Genomic DNA, 24,296 nt, shown 5'->3' with positions numbered 1-24,296 from the left:
TTGCATTAGCTTAAAGCGGAGCGCTACCCAAAAGGGAAAGTTTCACTTTAAGGACTTGTCCCCCGCTCCTCCTGAAGAATTTGCATTTTTGAGGAGTGGGGGGCCGTGGGTACCAGATTTTGATAGGTACTCACTCAATCAGAAATGGAAGTTCCGCTCCCTCCCTCCCCCCTGCAGTCTTCTGGGACAATGACAGGTCCATCCAAGTACATCCACCATTCATGCTGCGCAGCAAGCTGTCACAATCAGATGCCATAGTTGAGATGCAGGCGCTAAGGAAAGTAAACAGCGGGTGAAACAGACTGGGATGAGCACACCGCTGGATTGTGGGACAGGTGAGTTTTTTTAAAGTCAGCAGCTACAGTGTTTGTAGCTGCTGACTTTTATTTTTTTCACAGGAGACTGGAACTCCTTTTTAATCTGTTAAATATTTATAATTAAGTACAGTTTATTTCTAAGACTTGCTTTCTCAAGTACTTCCTGTAGCTCTTCCCATATCTCTTTTTGAAGTTTCACACTTGCATATGTGTGCAGTATGATCATCCTCTATGCTCAGGGATATTGTATTTTGATCTTTCTCTGTCTACCTATCTGGATTTGGGTTTGGTCAGGGCTCTTAAATAAACTTCAACGTACCCTCTGTTATCAGCAGCATCTTCAATTCAACTTCCAGGACCTCTGGAAATGTTAATGCAGCACTGTTGGTGACCATCATATACAGGTGTATCTCACAAATCTAGAATATCATCAAAAAGTTAATTTATTTCAGTAATTCAATTCAAAAAGTGAAACTTGTCTATTTTATATAGGTGCGTTACACACAGAGTGATGTATTTCAAGCATTTATTTATTTTAATTTTGAGGAAACTGGCTTACAGCTAGTAAAAACCCACAATTCTGTATCTCTGAAAATTAGATAGTACATAAGACCAATAAAAAAAATAGTTTTTTTTAATACAGAAATGTTGGCTTACTGAAAAATATATCCAAGTACAGTATAGTATGCACTCATGGTTGGGGCTCCTTTTGCATGAATTACTGCATCAATGCGGCATGGCATTGAAGTGATCAGCTTGTGGCACTTCTGAGGTGTCATGGAAGACCAGGTTTCATTGATAGTGGCCTCCAGCTCATCTACATTGTTGGGTCTGGTGTCTCCTATCTTACTCTTGAAAATACCCCACAGATCCTCTATGGGGTTTAGTCCATGTGAGTTTGCTGGCCAATCAAGCACAGTGATACCGCTAAATCATTAAACAATGTATTGGTACCTTTGACAGTGTAGGCAGGTGCCAAGTCCTGCTGGAAAATTCAATCAGAATCTGCATAAAGCTGCTCTAGAATTTCCTGGTAGAAGACTGCGCTGACTTTGGACTTGATAAAAAACAGTGGACCAACACCAGCAGATGACATGGCTGTGTAAACTTCACACTGGACCTCATGCAACTTGGATTATATGCCTCTTCACTCTTCCTCTACAATGTGGGATCTTGATTTCTAAATGAAATGCAACATTTTCCACAGTCATTTGGGGAGCTATAACTTGATGAATTGAAATTCTTGATCAAGGTCCCAAATTTGTTTCTAAGAAAGGTTAAATATGTCACAGACCTAAATATTTTTGTTCAGTACCACTTTTAACAAATGCATAATGGAATAAAAGAACATAATGGGGTTGTTAATAGTGGTCTTTGATAGAACTTCATTTTTATAATCATTATATTCTGGTATTTAAAGAGATGGTGCTTAAAATATAAAAAATGTGACAGACAAAAAAGTATTATCAATTATATATTGGCAATTTTTTGGGAAAACTAAACAGTAAAAAAAATATTATTTGTCCTGCAAATGGTGTGGTGGGACTTTATATTAAGCAAGAGTAACTATATATATATATATATATATATATATATATATATATATATATATATATATATATATATATATATATATATATATATATATATATAAAATAAAAAAAAAGGTTGTATATGTATGTATGTATATATATATATATATATATAAATGAACTGTCAGTGGGTGATTAAGTGTCTGCTATTGATTTTTTGCCAAAAATGCCAAAAAGATTGTCCCCCTGGATGCATGACTGTTAGTGTGGTTGATTTGGGGGGAATACATTAAAATTTATCTCTGACATTCGTACAAATCACTAAGTCTTATGTGAGGTATAGGAAGAAAATCTTTTTGCATATTAAATGAGATTCCTTATCATTCTAAATACATTTAAAGCACATGTGATGTGGCTTTGCGTTATACCATTATTAAACATGAGGATGGGATGGAAGCTTTGGGGAAGATATCAAAAGAACAATTCCGCTGGGTTGAAAGCTGTACAATAGAGTTTTATCCCTAATTGTTTAAGGATATGCTTAATATATTGCATTTCTTTCCTAGATAATAATGAATGTACACAGCCCAGTGTATGTGGTTCTAAAGGAGAATGCCAAAATTCAGCTGGCAGCTTCAGTTGTCAATGCCAAAGAGGATTTTCCTTGGATTCAACGGGCTCAAACTGTGATGGTATGTTCGCAATAAGGGTACCTTAGCCTTCCTTAGTCAAGCCCTACCTCGTCCTGTCCTGCCTCATCCCCCACCCTGCTTTGGCTTGCTCTCCTTCCTTAGCCATGCCTTCCTTTCTTTTTTGTTAATAAGGCTACCGGCAAATAAACTAATATAAAACTGGGATAGTATACCAAACATAAATGTGAGCTAGATGCAGCCTTGAGATAAATGAGTGACATTATTCCCTTTATTGTCCCTTATTTGCACAGATGTTGATGAATGTGATGGAAATCATAGGTGTCAACATGGATGCCAAAATATTGTTGGTAGCTATCGATGTAGCTGCCCACAGGGTTACGTTCAACACTACCAATGGAACCAGTGTGTTGGTAAGAAATTAGCATATATGAATTTGTTACTGTTGTGTATACATGCAATGTATAAAGTGCTTGATTAATCAGTTAGTGATACAATTACATTATTATTGAAAAAAAGGATGTAGTAAAAAGCTTTGATACATACTTTACAGTACAACTAGTGCACATTTTCTTATAAAATTGTTTATTTAATCTACTAAAAGTCATATACCATATTGATTGATAGCCAGATACATATCTCATAGTATGGACATAATGATAATTTATTTCAGAATGCCTGTTCCAGATCATTTATGCATTGAAATATATAAGCTCACGTGAGCATTCAAAGCGTCAAACGCTGTCAATTCCAAGGTCCCATTTTATCTGCAAACCAAATGAAGATTTTAATGTTAGTAGACTTCGTGGGTCACCCAGTGCTAGACAATAGTTTACTAAACCCAGGTTTTTGAAGAAAACTATAGTGCTAGACACATTAGAATACCTAGCTGCCTTTAAATACCAAGCTGCTCAAGACAATATTAACATTGCCCTGCTTTTATGATGCAATTCATTTTAGTAAAAACAAAGCCAATTGGGGGAAGCATGCTGTCTGCTTTATATTCGCAACTACTTTTGAACCATACAGACCAACAAACAAGAGAAGGGATAGATTGTTTCATGTTTCCTGAACTATTGCTAATCTTTTAGCCAGTATCCTCTGATCCAATTCACCTATAGTTCTCTTGCTGATTTTAGAAACACATGTCCAGAGTGGACCAAAGGGGGAAATAGAATAAGAAAAAAAATGTTTTAGGCTGGGTACTGTTTTCTTTCCCTGCTTACCTAGGCACTGACACATGAGCGCCTTTTACAGTAAATACAACCTTGGGTAGTAGCTTAACCACCCTCCAGTGTGCAGAACATCACTAACTAGATGAAGTTTGTGTTTTTGTCAAATCTTTCAGTGTCCACACTAATGTCACAGTGTTAAGTTTAGTGAATTATTTATTTATTACATTTTTTGAATAATCTGGCACAGAGCAGTCAGAAAACTCCTATTTCCATACAGCTTTGCACTATGGAGTAAGCCTTTTAAGCATTTGACACTTCTAATATGTCCCATCTCCCCTTTGGGCTCAGTGGCTTCATACTTTGATGTTCACATCACTGTTGTGTCCTGTAGGGACTTAGGGGTTGGAAAATGGAAGCATAGTTTGTTGTGGTTGACAGAGGTATTCAAATCTTTATGAAGAGTGAATCAACAAAGAAGTTTACAGTGGCTTCAGTGCTGGAATGAAGTGATGGTAGGAAACACAGGGTGTCAGAGTGTTGAGTATAAAACCTCTTCCATTGCAAGGACTTTTTTTCATTTTTTTTTCACACTGGCACTGAAAGCAGGTGTTTGAGGGGTGTTTTTAGGGCTCCTTAAATGCCTATAGAAATTATACTATGGACAGCACACAATGTTGTTTACATTATCAAAACATGAAGTTAGCATTGTGTCGTTTTGCTTCAAAATGTAAGCCTTGTGTCGAGTCTGGAGGAGTTTGTAGCCTTTCAATGCCTCCCATTAAAGTCTTTGGTAACACTATTTAAACACACTGGCAGTCATCTGTGACACGTTAAAATTAGTTTTAAAAAATTATGCAGGGAAAAATATAATGTCCCACAATGCCCTGTAATGATAGAGAAGAGCATATAGTGTCCTGCAATCCCTTCCTTTCATGCACTTCCTGTTTGTGCTGCTTGAAGATGGCTGACATCAACTTCTGAGGGTAGGCACATAAATCATGATACAGGATATGAAAGTGCCCTTTAGAATATCTCTGAGAGACAATTGGATGTACCCAATAGCGCCTGGATGCACCTTTCCTCTTTCTCTGCTCAGCCAATTGCTCATACATCAGCATCATCTGCAAGAGGCCAAACATGAGATAAAGCCTAGTAAAGTAATTAATGCTGCTGCCTTCCCTGCTAATGAAGTGTGCACAGGAAACATTCACTATGACAAACCACACCTCATATTGTTTATTTCCTATAATGTCACTTCCCTTTAATAAAAATTGGCGTTTGTGGAGTGGTTTCAACGAACCTTAATACATCAGACGCTTAAAAACCATGCATAGGGCGTTTGAGGAGCATTTTTAAAGCTATATAAAATACTTCTAACACCCATACTAAAGCACATTAAAGGAGTTGTATAGGCAGATGGTATTTTATCTTAATGAGCATTCTATGCATTAAGATAAAAAGCCTTGTGTGAATAGCAGCCACCCCAACACCCCCCTAATTACTTACCTGAGCCCCATCTGTCTCCACTGATGTCCACGAATGTCTAAGCCTTCGAGGACCCTCCTCCTGATTGCCTGATACACAGCAGTGGTGCTTCCCGTGGCTGTCAATGAAAGTCAGTCAGCCAATCATTGGGGAGAGGGGGTGGGGTCTGGTCAGGGCTTTGTGTCTGATTGGACACACTGAGCTGTGACTCAGCTCCAGTGCCCCCATAGGAAGCTGCTGACTGTGGGGGGACTCAATAGGAGGGAGGAACCAGGAGCAGTAAGAGGGAACCAAGAAGAGGAGGATCCGGGCTGCTCTGTGCAAAACCAACTGCACAGGGGAGGTAAGTATAACATGTTTGTTATTTTTTATTTTTTTTAAACAAAACTTTACAATGACTTTAACGCCAGTCTAACACCCACTGTATACTAAAGCACATTACCACAAGTCTAATGCCTATACTAAAGCGCATCAACACTATAGGAGCATTGGTTAAGAGTTAGAAATTTAGTCAAGTGTGAACAAGCTCTAACAGGGAAGAAGACAAAGGATTTGTAAAGTAAATGCCTGTCTACGCCATGCTTATGTTTTTGAAATGCTGGCCAGTAATGCTTTTTATTACTTTATGGACAACTTTGACCTGGGTCATTGGTGATCAACACCAGACCCAGTTTTCCATATTCAGTCTGAACACAAACCACATCATACACTGAAGCTTTAAAATAAAGATTCTCATAAATGTCCTCCTCATATTTTTTTCTCACAGATGAAAATGAGTGTACCACACAAAACACATGTGGTTCTGCTTCCTGTTACAACACACTTGGCAGCTTCAAATGTGCTTGTCCACCTGGATTTGCTTTTGACCAGTTTTCAGCTTCCTGTCAGGATGTGAATGAATGTACATCAAAGAATTCTTGTAATTATGGCTGCTCCAACACTGATGGAGGCTACGTCTGTGGATGCCCCACTGGATACTACAGAGCCGGCCAAGGGTAAGGCTTTATGGAATGGCTTATGGCTCCAGAAATGTTCTAATTTCACTTCAGCCTTAGAAACAGTGAATTTAGGCAATCCTAGTCAGATTAGATTTAGCCTGACCCATTGCAGTATTTTCATTGTTTATGATTGTTTTATATTTTCATTGTTTAAGATTGTCCGCGATTGTTAACCAACAGAAGCAACAGCAGCATACACTCAAATTTAGGAAAAACCTGATTATTTCCAATAGACACATATTTACTAGCAAAAAAAAAGATTCCTCTAGCTCAGGGTAGTGAAAGCAGATGTGCTTAGAGACAGAATTCTCTATAAATAGAGTGAATTGTGACATGGAGGATAAGTGCCTAATGAGCAGCTGAAATTTAAGTTTAAGTGTATTCTCAAACAGAGATACACTTAAACCTATCTAAGATACGACGGCTTACGCCGTCCTATCTTAGGGTGCAATATTTTAGGCTGGCCGCTAGGTGGCGCTTCCATTGCGGTCAGCGTAAAATTTGTAAATCACTTGATAGTCTATTCACGAACGTACGCCCGGCCGACGCAGTACAGATACGCCGTTTACGTAACGCATTATCAGGCCTAAAGATATTCCATCAAATAGTTGGAATAGTATTGTTAAAGTATGGCCGCCGTTCCCGCGAAATGCGAAAATGTTACGTTGTTTGCGTAAGTCGTCCGTGAATAGGGATTTACGTCATTTACGTCTACGTCGAAATCAATAGGACCGTGCGGCGTACTTAGCCGCAATGCACACTGGGAAATGTAGGCGGACGGCGCATGCGCCGTTCCAAAAAAACATCAATCACGTCAGGTCAAACCAAATTGTCATAAAACACGCCCCCTCAGCCTATTTTGAATTAGGCGCATTTACGCTACGCAGCCGTAAGTTAGGAGGCAAGTACTTTGTGAATACAGTACTTGCCTCTCTGACTTAAGGCGGCGTAACGTAAATACGATACGCTACGCCGCCTTAAAGTTGTGCGCCCCTACCTGAATCTAGCTATGTGTGTTTTATGATATTATAACATACATTTAAAATGGATCATCAGAATAAAGTAAAATTCAATGTATTTTTGGAATTTTAAAGCTTTCATTAAAAGTACCTCCCTTGCTGTTGGCTCTTTTTATTATAGCTAAATTAAGGTAATATATAATCAAACAACTTTGCACTAAGGATGCACTATCTTCAAATAATATAAAGTTCCAAAATGCTCACCAATTAATCCTAAAATGATCCTTATAAAATATTTAAATCAGCATGTACTGTATATATAAACCAGTATAAACCAGTGAAACAATCCCATATCTTAATTCCAATTAACATGAATTAAGCATAAACAAAACTTGTAACTTCAGCGCAGCCTTAATTATCACCAATATAGTATTATATTCACTACTGTATCAAAATGTTCATAGATCAAAAAGTGTCCACCATCTGTGTTCTTTTTAACTTGTCATTCATTTTAAATTAAAGCAATGGTATTTTTCAAATTAATGTAATATTACTTGTAATGTAATAGTATGTGTAATACCAGATATCTGTTGTAGTATATCTGTTGTACTTGTAAAGTAAACTAAATATAGCATTTCACTCCAAAGTCAAATTACATGGCTACATGAGTAGCACTTTCGCCTAGCAGCAAAAAGGGTCACTGGTTCTAATCCCGACCACGACACCATCTGCCTGGAGCTTGCATGTTCTCCCAATGCATGCGTGGGTTACCTCCGGGTACTCCGGTTTCCTCCCACACTCCAAAGACATGCTGGTAGGTAAATTAGATCTTGTCCAAATTGGCCCAGTATATATGTGTATGACTGTGTGTCCCAAGCGTGTCACGATCCTACGGGTTAAAATGACCGCACCAGCCAAGCAGACTCTGGCTGGAAAAAGCGCCCAGAGGCGATTCAGTTCACATGAGTTGCGCTATACAAGTCATTCATTCATTATAGTGCAATGTAAAAATAAATTGATGTTCTATTTTTGCAGGCATTGTGTGTCCAGCATTGGATTCAACAGAGGCCAGTATCTCTCTGCTGCTATAGATGAAAGTGAAGAGAATGCTTTGTCCCCAGAAGCATGCTATGAATGCAAGATCAATGGCTACCCAAAGAAATCTGGGAGGTCCAAGAGAAGTTCTAATGATACACAACCTCTAATGGTAAGATACTCGTCTAATATTTGCTGCCACAAATGCTCTTGTGGTTTATTATTTTTAGCTTCACTGGGGTTTTTACTTCCCAGTATTTAGAAATATTTTACAGTGATCTGCAGGTTATAAATATAATATAGTCTGCAGGGATAAAATCTGAAAATAACACAGAGCCTTTGCTCTAATGTGACAAGGGGATCAAGTAATGTAAAGTAATGCTAAAAATCCAGGCACACTGTAGAAAATATTTTTTACTTAGCCTATTGTTTTTAGCCAAAAGGGATATCTAGTCTGGGGCTACAACCATAGTTTGCAATGGGTCCCATTAACCACTTCAGCCCCGGACCATATTGCTGGTCAAAGACCAGAGCACTTTTTGCGATTCGGCACTGCGTCGCTTTAACTGACAATTGCGCGGTCGTGCGACATGGCTCCCAAACAAAATTGGCGTCCTTTTTTCCCACAAATAGAGCTTTCTTTTGGTGGTATTTGGACACCTTTTTGCGCTATAAACAAAATTAGAGCAACAATTTTGAAAACAATTAATAATTTTTTACTTTTTACCATAATAAATATCCCCCAAAAATATATTTTAAATATAAACAATTTTTTTCCTCAGTTTAGGCCGATACGTATTCTTCTACATATAATTCGTAAAAAAAAATCGCAATAAGCGTTTATTGATTGGTTTGCACAAAAGTTATAGCGTTTACAAAATAGGTGGTAGTTTTATTGCCTTTTTCTTAATATTTTTTTTTTACTAGTATTGACGGCCATCAGAGATTTTTTTCGGTACTGCGACATTATGGCAGACACTTTGGACATTATTGACACATTTTTGCGACCATTGGCATTTTTATAGCGATCAGTGCTATAAAAATGCATTGATTACTATAAAAATGCCACTGGCAGGGAAGGGGTTAACACCAGGGGGCGGGGAAGGGGTTAAGTATGTTCCCTGGGTGTGTTCTAACTGTAGGGGGGTGTGAACTCACTAGGGGAAATGACTGATTGCTGTTCATACATTGTATGAACAGTCTGTCAGGCATTTCTCCCCTGACAGGACCGGGAGCTGTGTGTTTACACACACAGCTCCCGGTTTTCGCTCTGTAACGAGCGATCGCGGGTGCCCGGCGGTGATCGCGCCCGCTGGGCACGTGCACGAGAGTTGGGGGCGAGCGGGGTGGGGTGTGCGCGCTCCCCTATTGGCTGCTCGGCGAGATGACATATAGCTATGTGATCTCGCCCAGCAGAGCCGACCTGCCGCCGTATAACTGCGGCGGCTGGTCGGCAAGCAGTTAAAGTAAAATGTAGTTAAAATAGTATAACTAAAGAGAAAACTTTTTTTTGTTTTGGATAGAGTGGAGATGGATTAGAACACCTGTCAGTTTTTAATGCTGCCTGTGCCCCCGTTAGGAAGATTCACCCTTTCTAGTTGTTCAGTTTATCTTTAACATTGAAAGTGAAAGCAAAAGAAATTACCCAAATTTTGGGTTGTCCCCAGAAAAGTAATAGAGGGGAAATCTTCCAATTGGGGACTTTAGTTCTGGTAAACTGGGGATGACCAAGGAATTCCCTTGATTTACAGGGATTTCCTCTCACTTCCTGTTTGCTTATTGTACAGAAAGTGAAGGTAAATCTCCCCATTAGATCACAGGCTAAATGACTAAAAAAACACATTAGGCAGAGATGACTAAAAAAAAAAAAATTCGGGGGTTATAACCCTCCCTTTGCCCAAAATGAAAACACATTTTGCCTATAGTTCTACTTTAAAGTCAATGCCTCTTTAGGTATGACATCTAGTTATACTGTTTGCAAATTTCTTGCCCAATTATAATATTATAATTTGCTTACACAGGATGAAAAGATAAGTCTGAAGAGTCTGGATATAGAGGAGCCATTGAAGATTAAGATAAACTTCTCTGAACTCAATACAAAGAACCACATCCTGGAAATTGTTCCGGCAATCCAAGCCCTTACCAACCACATACGCTATGTTATATTTCAAGGCAATAACACCATCTTCCGTATAAACCAAAGGGATGGACTTAGTTATCTCCATGCATCTTATAAGAATATACAGCCAGGAACTTACACACTGGGTATAATCAGCATCCCTCTGTATAAGAAAAGTGACTTCACTAAACTGGAAGAGAAACACGAAGACAACTACCTCTTAGGGGAGCTGGGGGAGACACTCAGAATGAGACTACAGATAGACATCTCTTAAACTAAAGAGCACATTCAAACTGAATCAAAAGAGCAGAACAACCACATTTGGTCCTTTATTTATCCAACTGAGCATGTGTTCATATTGAAAGCTTTAAGGAGGAAGTGACTGATTTTAATGGACCCCTCTCTTTTTTTTTTGTCTCACCTCTGCACAGTGACTGTTTCAGGAAAAATAACGTAGAAGTGGTAATGTTTTACATTTCTTTTTGTTTTATGAAAATGCCAGCTTTGGTTATAGTAATTTAAATATATTGTAGCCTCAAATAAAGAAAGTGCACAGCTGTAAAGAAATGATACATACAGATAAATCCCAAGTCATTGTGTTTGTTCTTTATTTAATAATTGTTTTCACAAACCGTTCACACTGATAAATTCATTTCTATACTAATACACAACTCTCCACAAAATGTGTTAATAGCTACATCAGCTTTAGGGCGCATTCACACTCAACCCTTTAGAGCGTGTACAGCAGTTTGTTTATTTTATTGTGCTAGCCCTGAGTTGCAAGCAGCCTACATAAGTGAATAAATACACATTAGTTGTATGGACTTACTGTATGGACCAACACAGCGGTTACATTGCTCCTGAAGCAGACCCTGTACATCCAGGGCCATGTACCTATCCCTGCCTACCGGTCAAACTCAGCTGTGCAGTTGAGTCCTTAAAGCTGATGAATATCCTTTGACTTACATAGGCTGCATGCATGCGGCCTAACGCTAGTACAAGTAAGATAAACTAACTGCTCTACACACCGTACAGGGCTGAGCCTCCATGTGAATGAGCCTTTAACTTTCTAGAACTGTAATGGTCTCTGTCTGAAATGAAGACCATTATATGAGTTTTGTACATAAGTAGCAGTTCACATAGTGTAGTTTGATCCAATAAAGGACACACCAACATTTGTGAATGCTGATTAAACATAGAATTTTACAAACATGCTGACAATTGTTTCAAAGCAGGCTAAATAAAATAAGTTACAACCACATGTAGCCTAATATAATATAATTTAAATATTTATAACATTTAAAGTTTGACATAGAGCACAGCATGGCTTAAAGTGTATTGATAACCAAAACTTTGTTTTTAGTTTTGAGTAAAGCAGGTTAAGGCACTGGCATATTTACAAATTCCTAAAGGTTACATCTGGACAGATGTGTTAACTGTACAGATTGTTTCTATTTATTGTGCAATTAATTAAATTGCATATGCTGGACATTATACCTAGTCCTGTACTTCTGGGAAGAGATCATGATATTTATCTGCCTCTTCTTTCCCCTTGTCCATTCACAGAATTCCTTAGATTCCGTGAACCATTCACAGAATACCATTTGTTCTGTGAATGAACAAGGAAAGAGGAGGGACGAACAACATGATCACTTCCCTGTGGGACAGTGATAGCTTACAGCCAGTAGTACATTGCTAGCTCAGCAGGTTGGTAACATTTTGCAAACATAAAACTCCTATTTCTTCTTGGAAGGTTTTAAGCAGGGTTAAAGTTATTTTTTGCTGTAGAAACAACAGGAAATGGGAGGAAGTCTCTCCAAAGTGAACATCATTTCCAACTTGTGCCCCGTACACACAATAGGAAATTCCAACAGCAAAAGTTCAATGTAAGCTCTTGAACGGAAATTCCGACCGTGTGTATGCTCTATCAGACTTTTTCTGTCGGAATTTCCGCCAACAAAAGATTGAGAGATGGTTCTCAAATTTTCTGACGTAAAAAACTTCAGAAAATCAGATCGTCTATAGCAATTTCAACACGCAAAATTCTGACGCATGCTCGGAAACAATTTGACGCATGTTTAGAAGCATTGGACTTAATTTTCTCGGCTCGTTGTTGTGTTGTACGTCACCGCGTTCAGAGAACTTTTGTGTGACCATGTGTATGCAAGCCAAGCTTGAGCGGAATTCCGTCGGAAAAACCATCCAAGGTTTTTCCAACGGAAAATCCGATCGTGTGTACGTGGCATTAGAGAGTTAGTATAAGAATAGGTATCTCTTTTGGAGCATTTCCTCACTCTTCTTGCTTTGTTGACAACTTAAAAACTTGAATTTCTTCTTACTCTCTGTCTTGGTAACAGCGGTCATTAGGACAAATAAAATGGTAAACCTCTCCTGAGGAGATAGCAATAAAGACTTCACAAAGGGTCTAACCTTTCCATACTTTATCCAAAACTAAAAGAAAAATGTCTTCACATACACTTTAATATAGGAGTGCTTATATCTATTTACACTGGGAATGAGTGTCAGTATAGTATTTTAGGACCTCAAATGTCAGCTTGCCATTGTAATGGGGCAAAACAGAAACGTAGTAAATAAAAAATCTGAATACCCTAAATGCACACAGTTTGTCCACCAATGGCTTAACATAGGTTTAAGTCCATTAATTTACAGTGGAAACCTTCTTTGCATCCCAACACAAAGATTGTGTACTTAGGGCTAGACAGGATTTTAAGTCCAGCCAATAATTTTACAAAAACATTTACAAAACCAATCCCCTTGCATTGAAACATGTAACGCAGAAGGCATTGCTAAAATATAATGCATATATTAATAATGATGCTTGATTTAAAACACATCAGTGAAATACTTAAAGCACAGTAACTTGGGATATATTGTATATTTTTATTTAGAAACAGCTTTGAAACTCACCAAAAAGGTTAATTATCATTGCAAATTTTTGTATAAGCTATCTGAGTATTTCTATAAAATCTGGCTCGGATTTCTGTAACATAAATTTTAGAAATGTATTAAGGTAAAAAAGATGCCTGGGTAAACTCTAATTGGTTTATTTGAAGAATTATACCCAACCAATCAAAACTAAGTATGGCTTTATCATCTACCACATTCATCAATATTTGTTTTGCAGTTTGTAAGTATTTGAAGGTATTTTGCTATAGTGCCCAGTAAGCTGTAAATGTGTATTTATTTGCTACAGTAATATATGACATGCATTATGAAAATTAATTTAAATGAGCATAGAGCCTTGTTTGTTTGTTATTTTACTTTGTGGTAATTGAGCCATTTTGTTTTATTCATTTGTGAATAGATAAGCTCTAAATTGCTGTGGTTATTTAAAATTCAGACAAATTTATTTTTAATGGGAGTCAAGTCAAGTTATGTTCACATTTAAAGACCATGTATAGTCTGAACAAAAGTAACAAAAACATGCCATGAGCATTGTCAAAGAGAGCTAAGAGCCACATGTAGCTCACAAGCTGCTGGTTGGGGACCACTGCTGTTAACTGATTATATTTTTTCATTTTGCCCTTTCAACTATTTGATAGAGATATTTCCCGATCAGTTGGAAGAGTTCAGGTGCTCATTTAATGGAAGTTCATAACATCAAACACTGGACCTTTTCATTAGCTTTATAATAGATAATTGACGTGAATTATGCTCTTCATCTGCTGTAGCAAAATACCGTGAATGCTTCATGTTTTCTGTGGCATACCATTTTTCAAAGTACTGTAATTTCCTCCCATGTGCCTTGTAATATACTATTGAAAATGGTGCTTTGTAAATGATTTACTGTAGGCAGCTCCATTATCAGGTTATGCTTCATAACCATCCAGAAAGTCACTAAATAGTGTAATCACTATTGGCTGTAATATTTGACATAGACAGTAAATCATATCTTCCAACAGTTCAGTTTTAAAATTGAGACATTGTATAGCCCCATCTTGATCTGTCCATACACTTTCCATACACAATTACTTGGGATAAACCATACCCCTCAACACACCCCATCTTCACAACATGTGTCTGTTATTTTGGTTGCTTATCATAATCATAAGCCTAGATCACAATTACATTTTTTTTTTTTTATTTACTTGACTTGCAAAAAAGGTGTGCTAAAATTGTTTCCTTACACAATTGGTTCCAAAGAATAGTCTTCCAGAACAAAGTGAAAATGCAGCAAAAATATACCACAGAATCAATTTAGAATACACCAAATACTACTTTAAAGAACAAAAGTCAAATCTTTGTTCAAGTTTAACAAGGGAAAATCTGTTGGTTTGTTTTACAATTCCATGTGTACCTGGTTGACATCTGTTTTCTTACAATAAAATATATTTTTGGGGTAAATTAGTGTGTTTTTTATGTATGCTCTTTAAACACAATCCTTCTGTATATCCCAAAGATCCTTACATTCTAGCTGAGTTGTCGAATTATGGTTTAAATGGTATTGAGTGTTAAACAGAGAGATTGGCACCAAGTTATATCTGCTCTCTTTACTACCTGCCACTAAAGCAGTGTTGTATGTCATTTGCTGTAAACGTGTGGTGGTGGTGTTGTGAGGGGGGGGGGTTGGAGTGAGGTGTTTAGGCAATTTGTAGTCATTGATTGGGTTTTAGGATGAGACGTTACTCTGTGGATCAAAATACGAGGCCAAATTTCACAGCAACAAAAACAATGGTTTTATGGAGGTAGCTTGTAAGTACGTAAGTATGTAGTGTCCAACAAATGGCTTGATAATATAGTATTTTTGCCTGGCAAGTCATTATAATTTTTATTATACCAGAATTGTGTTTTGTTTCTGTGTCTGCCAAGCACACTCTTCAAGGAAATAGATCATAATGGATGTTTATACTATAAACACTGTGGAATCCGTTACAAATAGGATATTTTCACATATAACTAGTAAATCAGTTTACGATATTTCCTGTAGAGCATATGGAGAACATAGCTAGCAGTTATTTGTACATAAGAAAATAAAATCAAGATGTTATCCATTTAGCCACTGTAAGGGGATGAACAATTTTAAGCAGTGGCTCAAATTACTTAAATATTCTGTTTAAAAAGCAGGGGCCAGATTCAGATAGGTTAGCGGATCTTTAGATCCGCGTAACCTATCTGATTTACGATCCACCGCAGCAAGTTTTTGAGGCAAGTGCTTGATTCACAAAGCACTTACCTCAAAACTAGCGGCGGCGTATCGTAAATCCCCCGGCGGAATTCAAATTCCGTGGCTAGGGGGAGTGTACTATTAAAATCAGGCGCGACCCCGCGCCAATCGAACAGCGCATGCGCCATCTGGAAATTTTCCCAGCGTGCATTGCTCCAAATGACGTCGCAAGGACGTCATTGGTTTTGACGTTTACGTAAATTACGTCCATCCGTATTCGCGAACGAGTTACCCAAACGACGTAAAAAATTAAAATTTTGTCGCGGGAACGACGGCCATACTTAACATTGGCTGCGCCTCATAGACCCAGGGGTAACTATACGCCGGAAAAAGGCGAACGCAAACGACGTAAAAAAAAAAGCGCCGGGCGGTCGTTTGTTTCTGAATCGGCGTATCTCCTCATTTGCATATTCGTCGTGTAAAAAAAAACGAAACACCACCTAGCGGCCGGCCTGGAATTGCAGCCTAAGATCCGACGGTGTAACACAGTTACACCTGTCGGATCTTAGGAATATCTATGCGTAACTGATTCTCTGAATCAGTCGCATAGATACGACCGGCAGAACTCAGAGATACGATGGCGTATCAGGAGATACACCGTCGTATCTCTTTGTGAATCTGGCCCCAAGTGTTTAAAGGAGTACTTCAGTTTATGTGCACATCTTTCTTTTAGTTTAGTTATATCAGTACCTGCAATAATGCAAATATGTAAACAATAACTGAGAATATCTATATAATTAGAAGCATAGATGAAGAATTGCTGCAAAATGAATGTTAATGGCTGCTTTGCTATATGGAACAACAGATACACAGGAGACTGTCTAAGACAGTCACCACCATGGCTCCTTCTTTCAGGGATCAGAGGATTTGAGACACATTGGTCATCAGTGGGGATTCTGCTACCATCAAAAGAGGTTGTGCAGCACCTCCTCATAATGCACTCTGCCTGGGATGTTTGTAGTAGATTGGCCATTTTACCCCTTGTATCAGGGTTCTCACCCCACCCAAGTACAAAACCTTGGGTTTAAGAGGGGTTAATTGCCGACCTTGAAACAGTTCCATTTTCCTCCCACTGCCAACGCCCAAAGCCTCCTTGTATTTCTTGGCCTTCTGTTGCTTTTGCCTCCCTCACATGGATGGAGCCATGATTAAGCACTAGCTAAAGTGCAAAATGTGTCGACTGTCCTGGTTTATGGTTGTGGTGATTATGCATGTTCCTGCTTGAAAATAAAAGACAACTTTTTTGAAAAGTTACTCCGGAGTGCGGCTGTCCATTTTTCTCTTCTTGCTGCTATAACATGGATGGAGACAGTAGGAAAATGTTCCTGCTGGCTCTGAGACAAGAGCAAGTTCTCCTCTTTCTTCTGCTGCTGTTCCTCCAGTGCATGGTCTATCAGGTAAAACAGTGTGTGCTCCAGGAGGAACATGAGAGTTACTATATAACTAACCCTTGCCTTGTTACAGCTCACTATTTCAGTAAAAACACTTCACAGATTCTAAACGATGAGCAATTGTTGCAATGAAAAGAACCTCAGATCCCGAAAGCCTGTCCTCATACTATATTAATGGCTCTCTGCTGGTGCAGTCACTGCAGCACAGCCGGCATTGAGTTCCATTGCGTGGGGGTGTCACAGATAAGGTACTTGGCAGGAAGGTGATGTTGGCAGTACATTTCTACACAAGGAGCCATACCTGACTGCCAAAAGTTGCCAAAAACCTTTCTGGCTTGATGAAGGAACTTCTTGGAGCCAGAGTAATTAATGATGAACCATTTCAACACTAGGTTGTGAACATGTGCAAAGCAAGGTATATATATGATTTTTCCTGGCGAAAGGTGGCTAGCAGTTTATTGCCATATTTACAAACTACCATGTCTGGCTGAAAATGGTATGGGGTCAGCCACCTGCTCTGGCCAAGTGTGGTTCCTGTCCCTTGGGCATTCAAGCTGCAACACAGCATTGCAGCATTTAGTCTGAGATGTTGACAATGCTCTGAGGTGCTTGTGGGAGACTGCTAGGTCTGAGGAATAAGAAAAGGAGGGTAGTGAGGAGCAAGGGGTCCTGGTGACTGTTCTGTCACCAATGGACAAGCTGCATGGTGGCACCAGCAGCTAAAGTGGTGTGCCCCATCCTGCATCCCTCCTAGCTTCCAGAAGATCCACCCAGGATATGGCATTTTCTTGGTCATGTGTAGAGATGGCCTGCCGGTTCGCCCGGTGGTCGTTTCGCGGCGGACATCTGGCGATGTTTGCGGCGGTCCGCAATGTTACATGGGTAAGAACTTTGACCTATGACACATCCATCAGGTGGTGCAGGACAGCCAATTGAGACGATTCAGCACAAGGACATACCCCCTACCTTATAAATAGACCTGATCTGGCGGCCATCTTACATTCTGCTTTTTGTCAGTGTAGGGAGAGGTTGGCGTTTCCAGTAGGGACAGGCTGTATTCAATCAAATAGCTATCTAAAAGGTCCACAAAAGTCCTTTTAAGGACTGGTATAGGTGTGCTACTTGCTGTGCAGTACATAGGTGTGTAATACATTCATATACTTTTTGTCAGTGTAGGGACAGTTTGCTATTTCCAGCAGGGACAGACTGTAGTGACACAAATCCTTACCTAACAGGTCTACAAAAGTCCTTTCAAGCACTGGTATAGGTGTGCTACTTGCTCTGCAGTACATAGGTGTGTAATACATTCATATACTTTTTGTCAGTGTAGGGACAGGTTGCTGTTTCCAGCAGGGACAGACTGTAGTGACATAAATCATTACCTAACAGGTCCACAAAAGTCCTTTCAAGCACTGGTATAGGTGTGCTACTTGCTGTGCAGTCAGGGGCGAACTGACAACTCATGGGGCCCCGGGGCAATAGGGGATTATGGGGCCCCTGAGCAAAAGGCGATTATAGGCCCCCCGGGCAATAGGAGATTATGGGGCCCCCAGGCAATAGATTATGGGGCCACACAGTATACACACACAAATACTGTATGCATACACAGTATACACACACAGTATACATACACACAGAATACACATACACACACTGAAAAGGTACTGGAGAGGCGGGGCAGCTATAATCTGGATTTTTAGACCAAAGGGATGTCAGTAAGGGACATTTCCACAAAAGTCCTTTCAAGCACTGGTATAGGTGTGCTACTTGTTGTGTAGTACATAGGTGTGTAATACATTCATATACTTTTTGTCAGTGTAGGGACAGTTTGCTGTTTCCAGCAGGGACAGACTTTAGCAACACAAATCACTACCTAACAGGTCCACAAAAGTCCTTTCAAGCACTGGTATAGGTGTGCTACTTGCTCTGCAGTATATAGGTGTAATATACACTTATAATATACTTTTGAATATAGAAAGCATATTATAGTGGATTTGTATTGTGCAGCAATGTGACTGGCGTTGTATTTGGTTACTGCTGAATTTTTGCCTTTTTCGCTGCGTTACCTCTGCTATACACATTAACAAATTTCATGAAAAAAAAGTTTCACAACTGGTGCGATAAACCAGTGGCCCCCCAAAACGACAATTTTGTTATATACCTTCTTCCACATATACTGCGCTTCTCTAGAGACTTTTGTCATAGGGTAATTTAAAAAATGACAGGCAGAAGAAGAGGCAGGCCCTTCCGCAGGGGTGGTAAGGGTAGGGCAGGAGCACCAGGCCGGAGCCAAAGTGGGAAGTGGCACAATGTTCGTTCGATTACGTCAAAGGACGCACCAGACTTGGTTGAGTGGCTCGCCACCAACACCACCACCACCACCATATACCCTCCGCTTGAGTCACAGGAATTATTTTCCGATCCATCAGAAGACATTTCGGATGCGCAGTCCTTCTTGGCATTGGATCAGGAAGAGGAGGTAGCAACAGCCGGCACTCAGCAGTCTGACTCAGATCAGCCCAAGGAGGTTGGTGCCTGCTGTTGCTGCCTACTCCGAGATCTCTATTGTTAGTGATGGGGAAGGTGACGTCGATGAAGACGTGTCTACAGACGTCACGTGGGTGCCCACAAGAGAGGGAGAGGAGGGGAGTTCAGAGGGAGAGATAGACCAGCAGATAGGGAGGAGAAGCAGGCCGAACTTACATTGCACAAGAGGGACAAACCAGACTCCTAATGTATCAGGAGCGATCCATCAACTATGTACGGTCACATCTGGTGCTCCCAGGACGCCGGCCCATGGCTCCGCAGTGTGGGCTTTTTTTAACGTGTCCGCTGCAGACAATAGGGTTGCCATCTGCAGCCTTTGCAGTCAACGCATAAGTCGCGGTAAGCCCAACACTCACCTAGGGACGACCGCCTTAAGAAGGCACCTGGCCTCCCATCACCAAGCCCAGTGGGAGCAACGCCATCAGAACCCACAAAGCCACACTCCAGGCTCTCACCGTCCAGCCTCTTCTCCTTCTCCTTCTCCTTCCCCTCTATGCTCACAATTGTAGTCAGAGTCTTCACTGAGGAATGCGACACCTTAACTACCCAGGCCTAAGGTGTGCCTTAGCCTCGCTGGTCAGTATGCCTATAAGTGGGCATACCCTGAAAGTGATTGTGAAGAAATGAATACCTTACGCCTTATTTCTGGAGCATGCATTGCGTTGTGTCATTCATCAAGCCGTTGAGGAGCAGGAAGATGAGGAAGTTGCAATGCTGGATGAATTCCCAGGGGGAGCTACTTCACCTGAGACAAGTCAACAACGGGAGTCTGAAGAGGAGTCAGAGGAGGATGGTGCCGGGGCGGAGGAGGAGGAGCAAGAAGAGCATCCTTAAACCTTTCTGGGATCCCTGGTGTTGTCCATGGATGGGGGGAGGAGAACGGAGACGACATTATCCTGGATGATGAGCAGGAGCCAGGCCAGTACAGCGCTTCCAGTTTAGTGAAAATAGGGGCCTTCATGCTCCAGTGTTTTAAGAGGGACCCCCGTATAAAAAGCATAAAGGGCAAGGACCAGTACTGGGTGGCAACGTACTTAGACCCCCGGTACCAACATTACCACCCTCACAGAGGGCTAACAGAATGCAGCACTTCCAGGCCTTGCTTCGAGAAATGCTGCATTCTGCTTTTGCGTCTGCTGGCAGAGGAATTTCCACTCACAGAGAAACATTTCGGGTACCAAGCCAACAGTGTCTGCAAGAAGAGGGCGGTTTTAAGATGTCATGGTCACTAATGATATGAGATCATTCTTTCAGCCGACCCATCGACAGCTGTCCTCCGGATCCAGCATCAGGGATAGCCTAGACCAACAGGTGTCCGACTACATCGGGTTTACAGCCGATGTGGACGCACTGAGAAGTGATGAACCCCTGGACTACTGGGTGGGCAGGCTTGACCTCTGGCCAGAGCTTGCACTATTTGCAATGGAACTGTTGGCTTGCCCCTCGTCCAGTGTCCTTTCCGAAAGGACGTTCAGCGCAGCAGGGGGGGTCGTGACCAATAAGCGCACTCGCCTAGCTCACAACAGTGTTGACTACCTCACATTTATAAAAATGAATGAAGCATGGATCTCGGAGGAATTCAACACATATGACCAGTAGACCATGTTTCATTCAAATTCTGGTGAATGCCTGTGGGCTAATTTTTTGGGCCTGTACTGGCCAACACTTTTCTCTGTATCCGGTGAATGCCTAATGTACCACCAGCCACATAATACAAGGTTGTTTGCTGTCCGGTGAACGCCTGTGGCCGTTGGCTAATTTTTGAGGCCTGTAATGGTCGACACTTACTTCTGTATCCGATGAATGCCAAATGTACCACCAGCCACAGAATACAGAGTTGTTTGCTGTCCGGTGAACGCCTGTGGCCATGGGCTAATATTTGGGGCCTGTAATGGCTGACACTTATTTCTGTATCCGTTGAATGCCTAATGTACCACCAGCCACAGAATACAAAGTTGTTTGCTGTCCAGTGAATGCCTGTGGGCTGATTTTTGGAGCATGTAATGGGTGACACTTACTTCTGTATCCGGTGAATGCCTATTGTACCACCAGCCAAGGAATACAAAGTTGTTTGCTGTCAGGTGAACGCCTGTGGCCGTGGGCTAATTCTATATGTACTCTCAAAGTACCTGAGCTATATTGCCTCTAATACGCAATAAATACTTGTTTCTACAAATACTATGGGCCAGATTCACGTAGATCGGCGTATCTTTATACCGGCGTATTGCATCTCATATGCGCTACACCGACGTAACTCTGAGAGGTAAGTACAATATTCACAAAGTACTTGCTCCCAACGTTGCGCCGGCGTAACGTAATGTTGACGGCGTAAGCCAGCATAAGTGTAAGTGGGTGTGACCTTATGCAAATGATGGTCCGAGCGTGGAGCAGTGTTTTACGGCCAGCGTATCATGAACGGAGCATGCGCAGTGACGTGGACATATGATCGCTCCCATGTGCGCATGCTCACAACTACGCCGGTGCAACTTCCTGGGACACGCCGGCCCACCGGCTTACGCCAAACGCATAAATACACCCAGACATGCGCCCGTCCCGCGCAAAAGTACATCCTGCTCTTTTCCCCCCCTGAAGCAAGGTACTTTTGCAGAGCGATGGCGGCTGCTGGAAATACAGGCAAGGAGAGGAGGAAGAAAAACTTTTCCAAGGAGGAGAAGGCTATCATTATTGCAGGGATAGCCAAACACGATAAGTACCTCCATGGTGCCCTCAGTTCCCAGACCAGCAAGGCACGGAAGAAGGAGATCCTGGGGGAGCTCAGCCTGCAGGTCAGTGGTGTGGGGAATGCGAACAGGACCCCCGAGGATGTGCAAAAAAAAATTACCTGATACGTCAGGTCCGTGAGAAGCTGGCCCTTATAAGGAAGCATGCCAGGGGCACGGGAGGAGGACCAGCCCCATCTCTGCGGTTGACGGATGAGGAGGAGGTCATTGCTGAATGTTTTCAGCGTGAGCAGGTGGAGGGCATGGAGGGATTTGACTCCGGTGACCAGTCCTTAAGGTCAGGTAAGTGTGTTTTAGCTCCTATACGGTGTGTAGCATGTGAGGGGGTGGAAGGGAACATGTGACAAGTGTGTGGGTCCACCAACATGTGAATGTTTTGTGCCATCCACAGATGTGCTGGAGAGAGCTGGGCCGTCGTCGGCTGCTGAGCGACCCACCCCATCCAGGGATGAGAGTGCCCACATCTCACCTCTTGAGGAAGTAGAGGAGGAGTATGGGAACCTGGAGGAAGTGGTCTACCTCGTTGAGGAGGCTCCCATCATCCCTGGACCCTCCCAACCCACCTCCCCCATCATGGGAGGACCCTCACCCTCCTTCCCCATAATGGGAAGACCCTCACCCTCCTCCCCCATCAGGGAAAGACCCTCACCATCCTCCACCATCAGAGGAAGCCCCTCACCCTCCTCCACCATCAGGGGAAGCTCCTCAAGGGCCTCCCCATATACACAGCCCCAAGCCTCTCCTGCCCCCAGGAAGGCCACCCGGGACAGAGGTGAAGAGCCTGACAGTGGCTGCAGGCTGAGACCAACGTGGTGCTCACCCGCATTGCCCTGTTGTTGGAGGGCAGGCAGCCAGCACCTGGCAGACCTGAGGATGAGCCTGCTCCTGATGCCCCACCCCCGCACCTGAGGCTCCCCCCAGACAACTGAGGATCCGGGGCACCAGGCGTAGCCCACGCCAGGGCAATTGATTGCCTTTTTTGTTTCCTTATGCTCTGGTGAAAAGCCTTTTATTTTATTTATGCTCTGGTGAAGAGCCTTTTATTTTATAATGACTGCACACGGTCAGTAGTGCAGGCTACAGTGTCACTGGTGTGTGAATGTGGGGGTGACATACCTGCCAGCAAGGTGTGTCACCCTGGGTCGTCGGGGAGAAGTTATCCCCATGACCGTGTGAATGTTGTATGAATGGACAGCGACACCATTGGGGCCTTGGCACGGCGTTGCTGCTCCCAAGTCCTGCATGGTGGACTTGGGCTAATCCAATGTGAAGTGTATGTGGTGTGTGTGAGCTAGGGACCACAGTGGTGTGCATGCGTGCATTCTCCTTGTGCCATGATGAATGTGTGTGTTTAATGTGCAAAGATGCCTACCACCAGGCATCTCCTGACTGCTCTTCCCTCAGCAGATGGGGTAGCCTCGGGCAGGGGGGGACTGTGTGGTTCGGGGGTCAGGTCATCACGTATGTCAATCTCCAGGCCCTTTCTCATGGCGTAGTTGTGCAGCACGCAACATGCACCGATGATCTGGCACACAAAGTTTGGAGAATACAACAGGACCCCCCGGACGTATCCAGGCATCGGAAACGGGATTTCAGGAGGCCAAATGTGCGTTCCACCACTGCACGGGTACGTATGTGTGCAGCATTGTATTTTCTCTCTCTGGTTTCGGGATTCCGGAATGGAGTCATGAGAGGGGCACAGGTGCATGTGCCCCTCGTGATGTCTGCATCATGGGGTCGCACAGTCATACCTGACACCCATGTCACTCACCAACCAGCCAGCTGTTCCCGTACATGTTCTGTTCGAATTCTGTTGGGATGTTGCTTTGACGGAATTTGTAGCTGTCGTGGCTGGCCCCTGGGTGTTTGGCACGGACGTGCCATATGAGGCATTGGGCATCGGCTATCACCTGTACATTGACGGAATGCCACTGCTTACGATTGCAGTACATGTGCTCTGTGGCACGGGGGGCCATAGTGCCACATGTGTGCAATCAATGGCCCCCACGGTGCGTGGGAATCCTGCAATTCTGTCGAAATTCTGCATTGCCTTCTGCCGCAAATGCTCATGGGTGGGTTTGATGAAGTGGTGGGACATGCGTGTGAGGATTGCGGGGACAACCTGGTGCACACATCTGCTCATGGTGGATTGTGACATCAAA

At 42.1% G+C, this 24,296-nt stretch overlaps 1 protein-coding gene across 1 annotated transcript in view; it reads left to right on the top strand.

Moving 5' to 3' along the window:
* Positions 1-11,951, top strand: part of FBN2 (fibrillin 2) — a 290,847-nt gene extending 278,896 nt beyond the window's left edge. The window contains exons 61-65 of the mRNA XM_040344842.1: positions 2,416-2,541; positions 2,793-2,912; positions 5,926-6,154; positions 8,152-8,323; positions 10,173-11,951. Coding sequence (XP_040200776.1) covers positions 2,416-2,541; positions 2,793-2,912; positions 5,926-6,154; positions 8,152-8,323; positions 10,173-10,544 — 1,019 coding nt within the window. The 3' untranslated portion in view covers positions 10,545-11,951. The remainder of the gene's footprint in view (positions 1-2,415; positions 2,542-2,792; positions 2,913-5,925; positions 6,155-8,151; positions 8,324-10,172) is intronic.
* The last annotated feature ends 12,345 nt before the right edge of the window (positions 11,952-24,296 follow it).

The sequence above is a fragment of the Rana temporaria genome, chromosome 1 (genome assembly GCF_905171775.1).
Source record: "Rana temporaria chromosome 1, aRanTem1.1, whole genome shotgun sequence".
Lineage (NCBI taxonomy): Eukaryota > Metazoa > Chordata > Amphibia > Anura > Ranidae > Rana > Rana temporaria.
The sequence above is the reverse complement of the archived record's forward strand: the minus strand, read 5'-3'. Positions and strand labels throughout refer to the sequence as shown.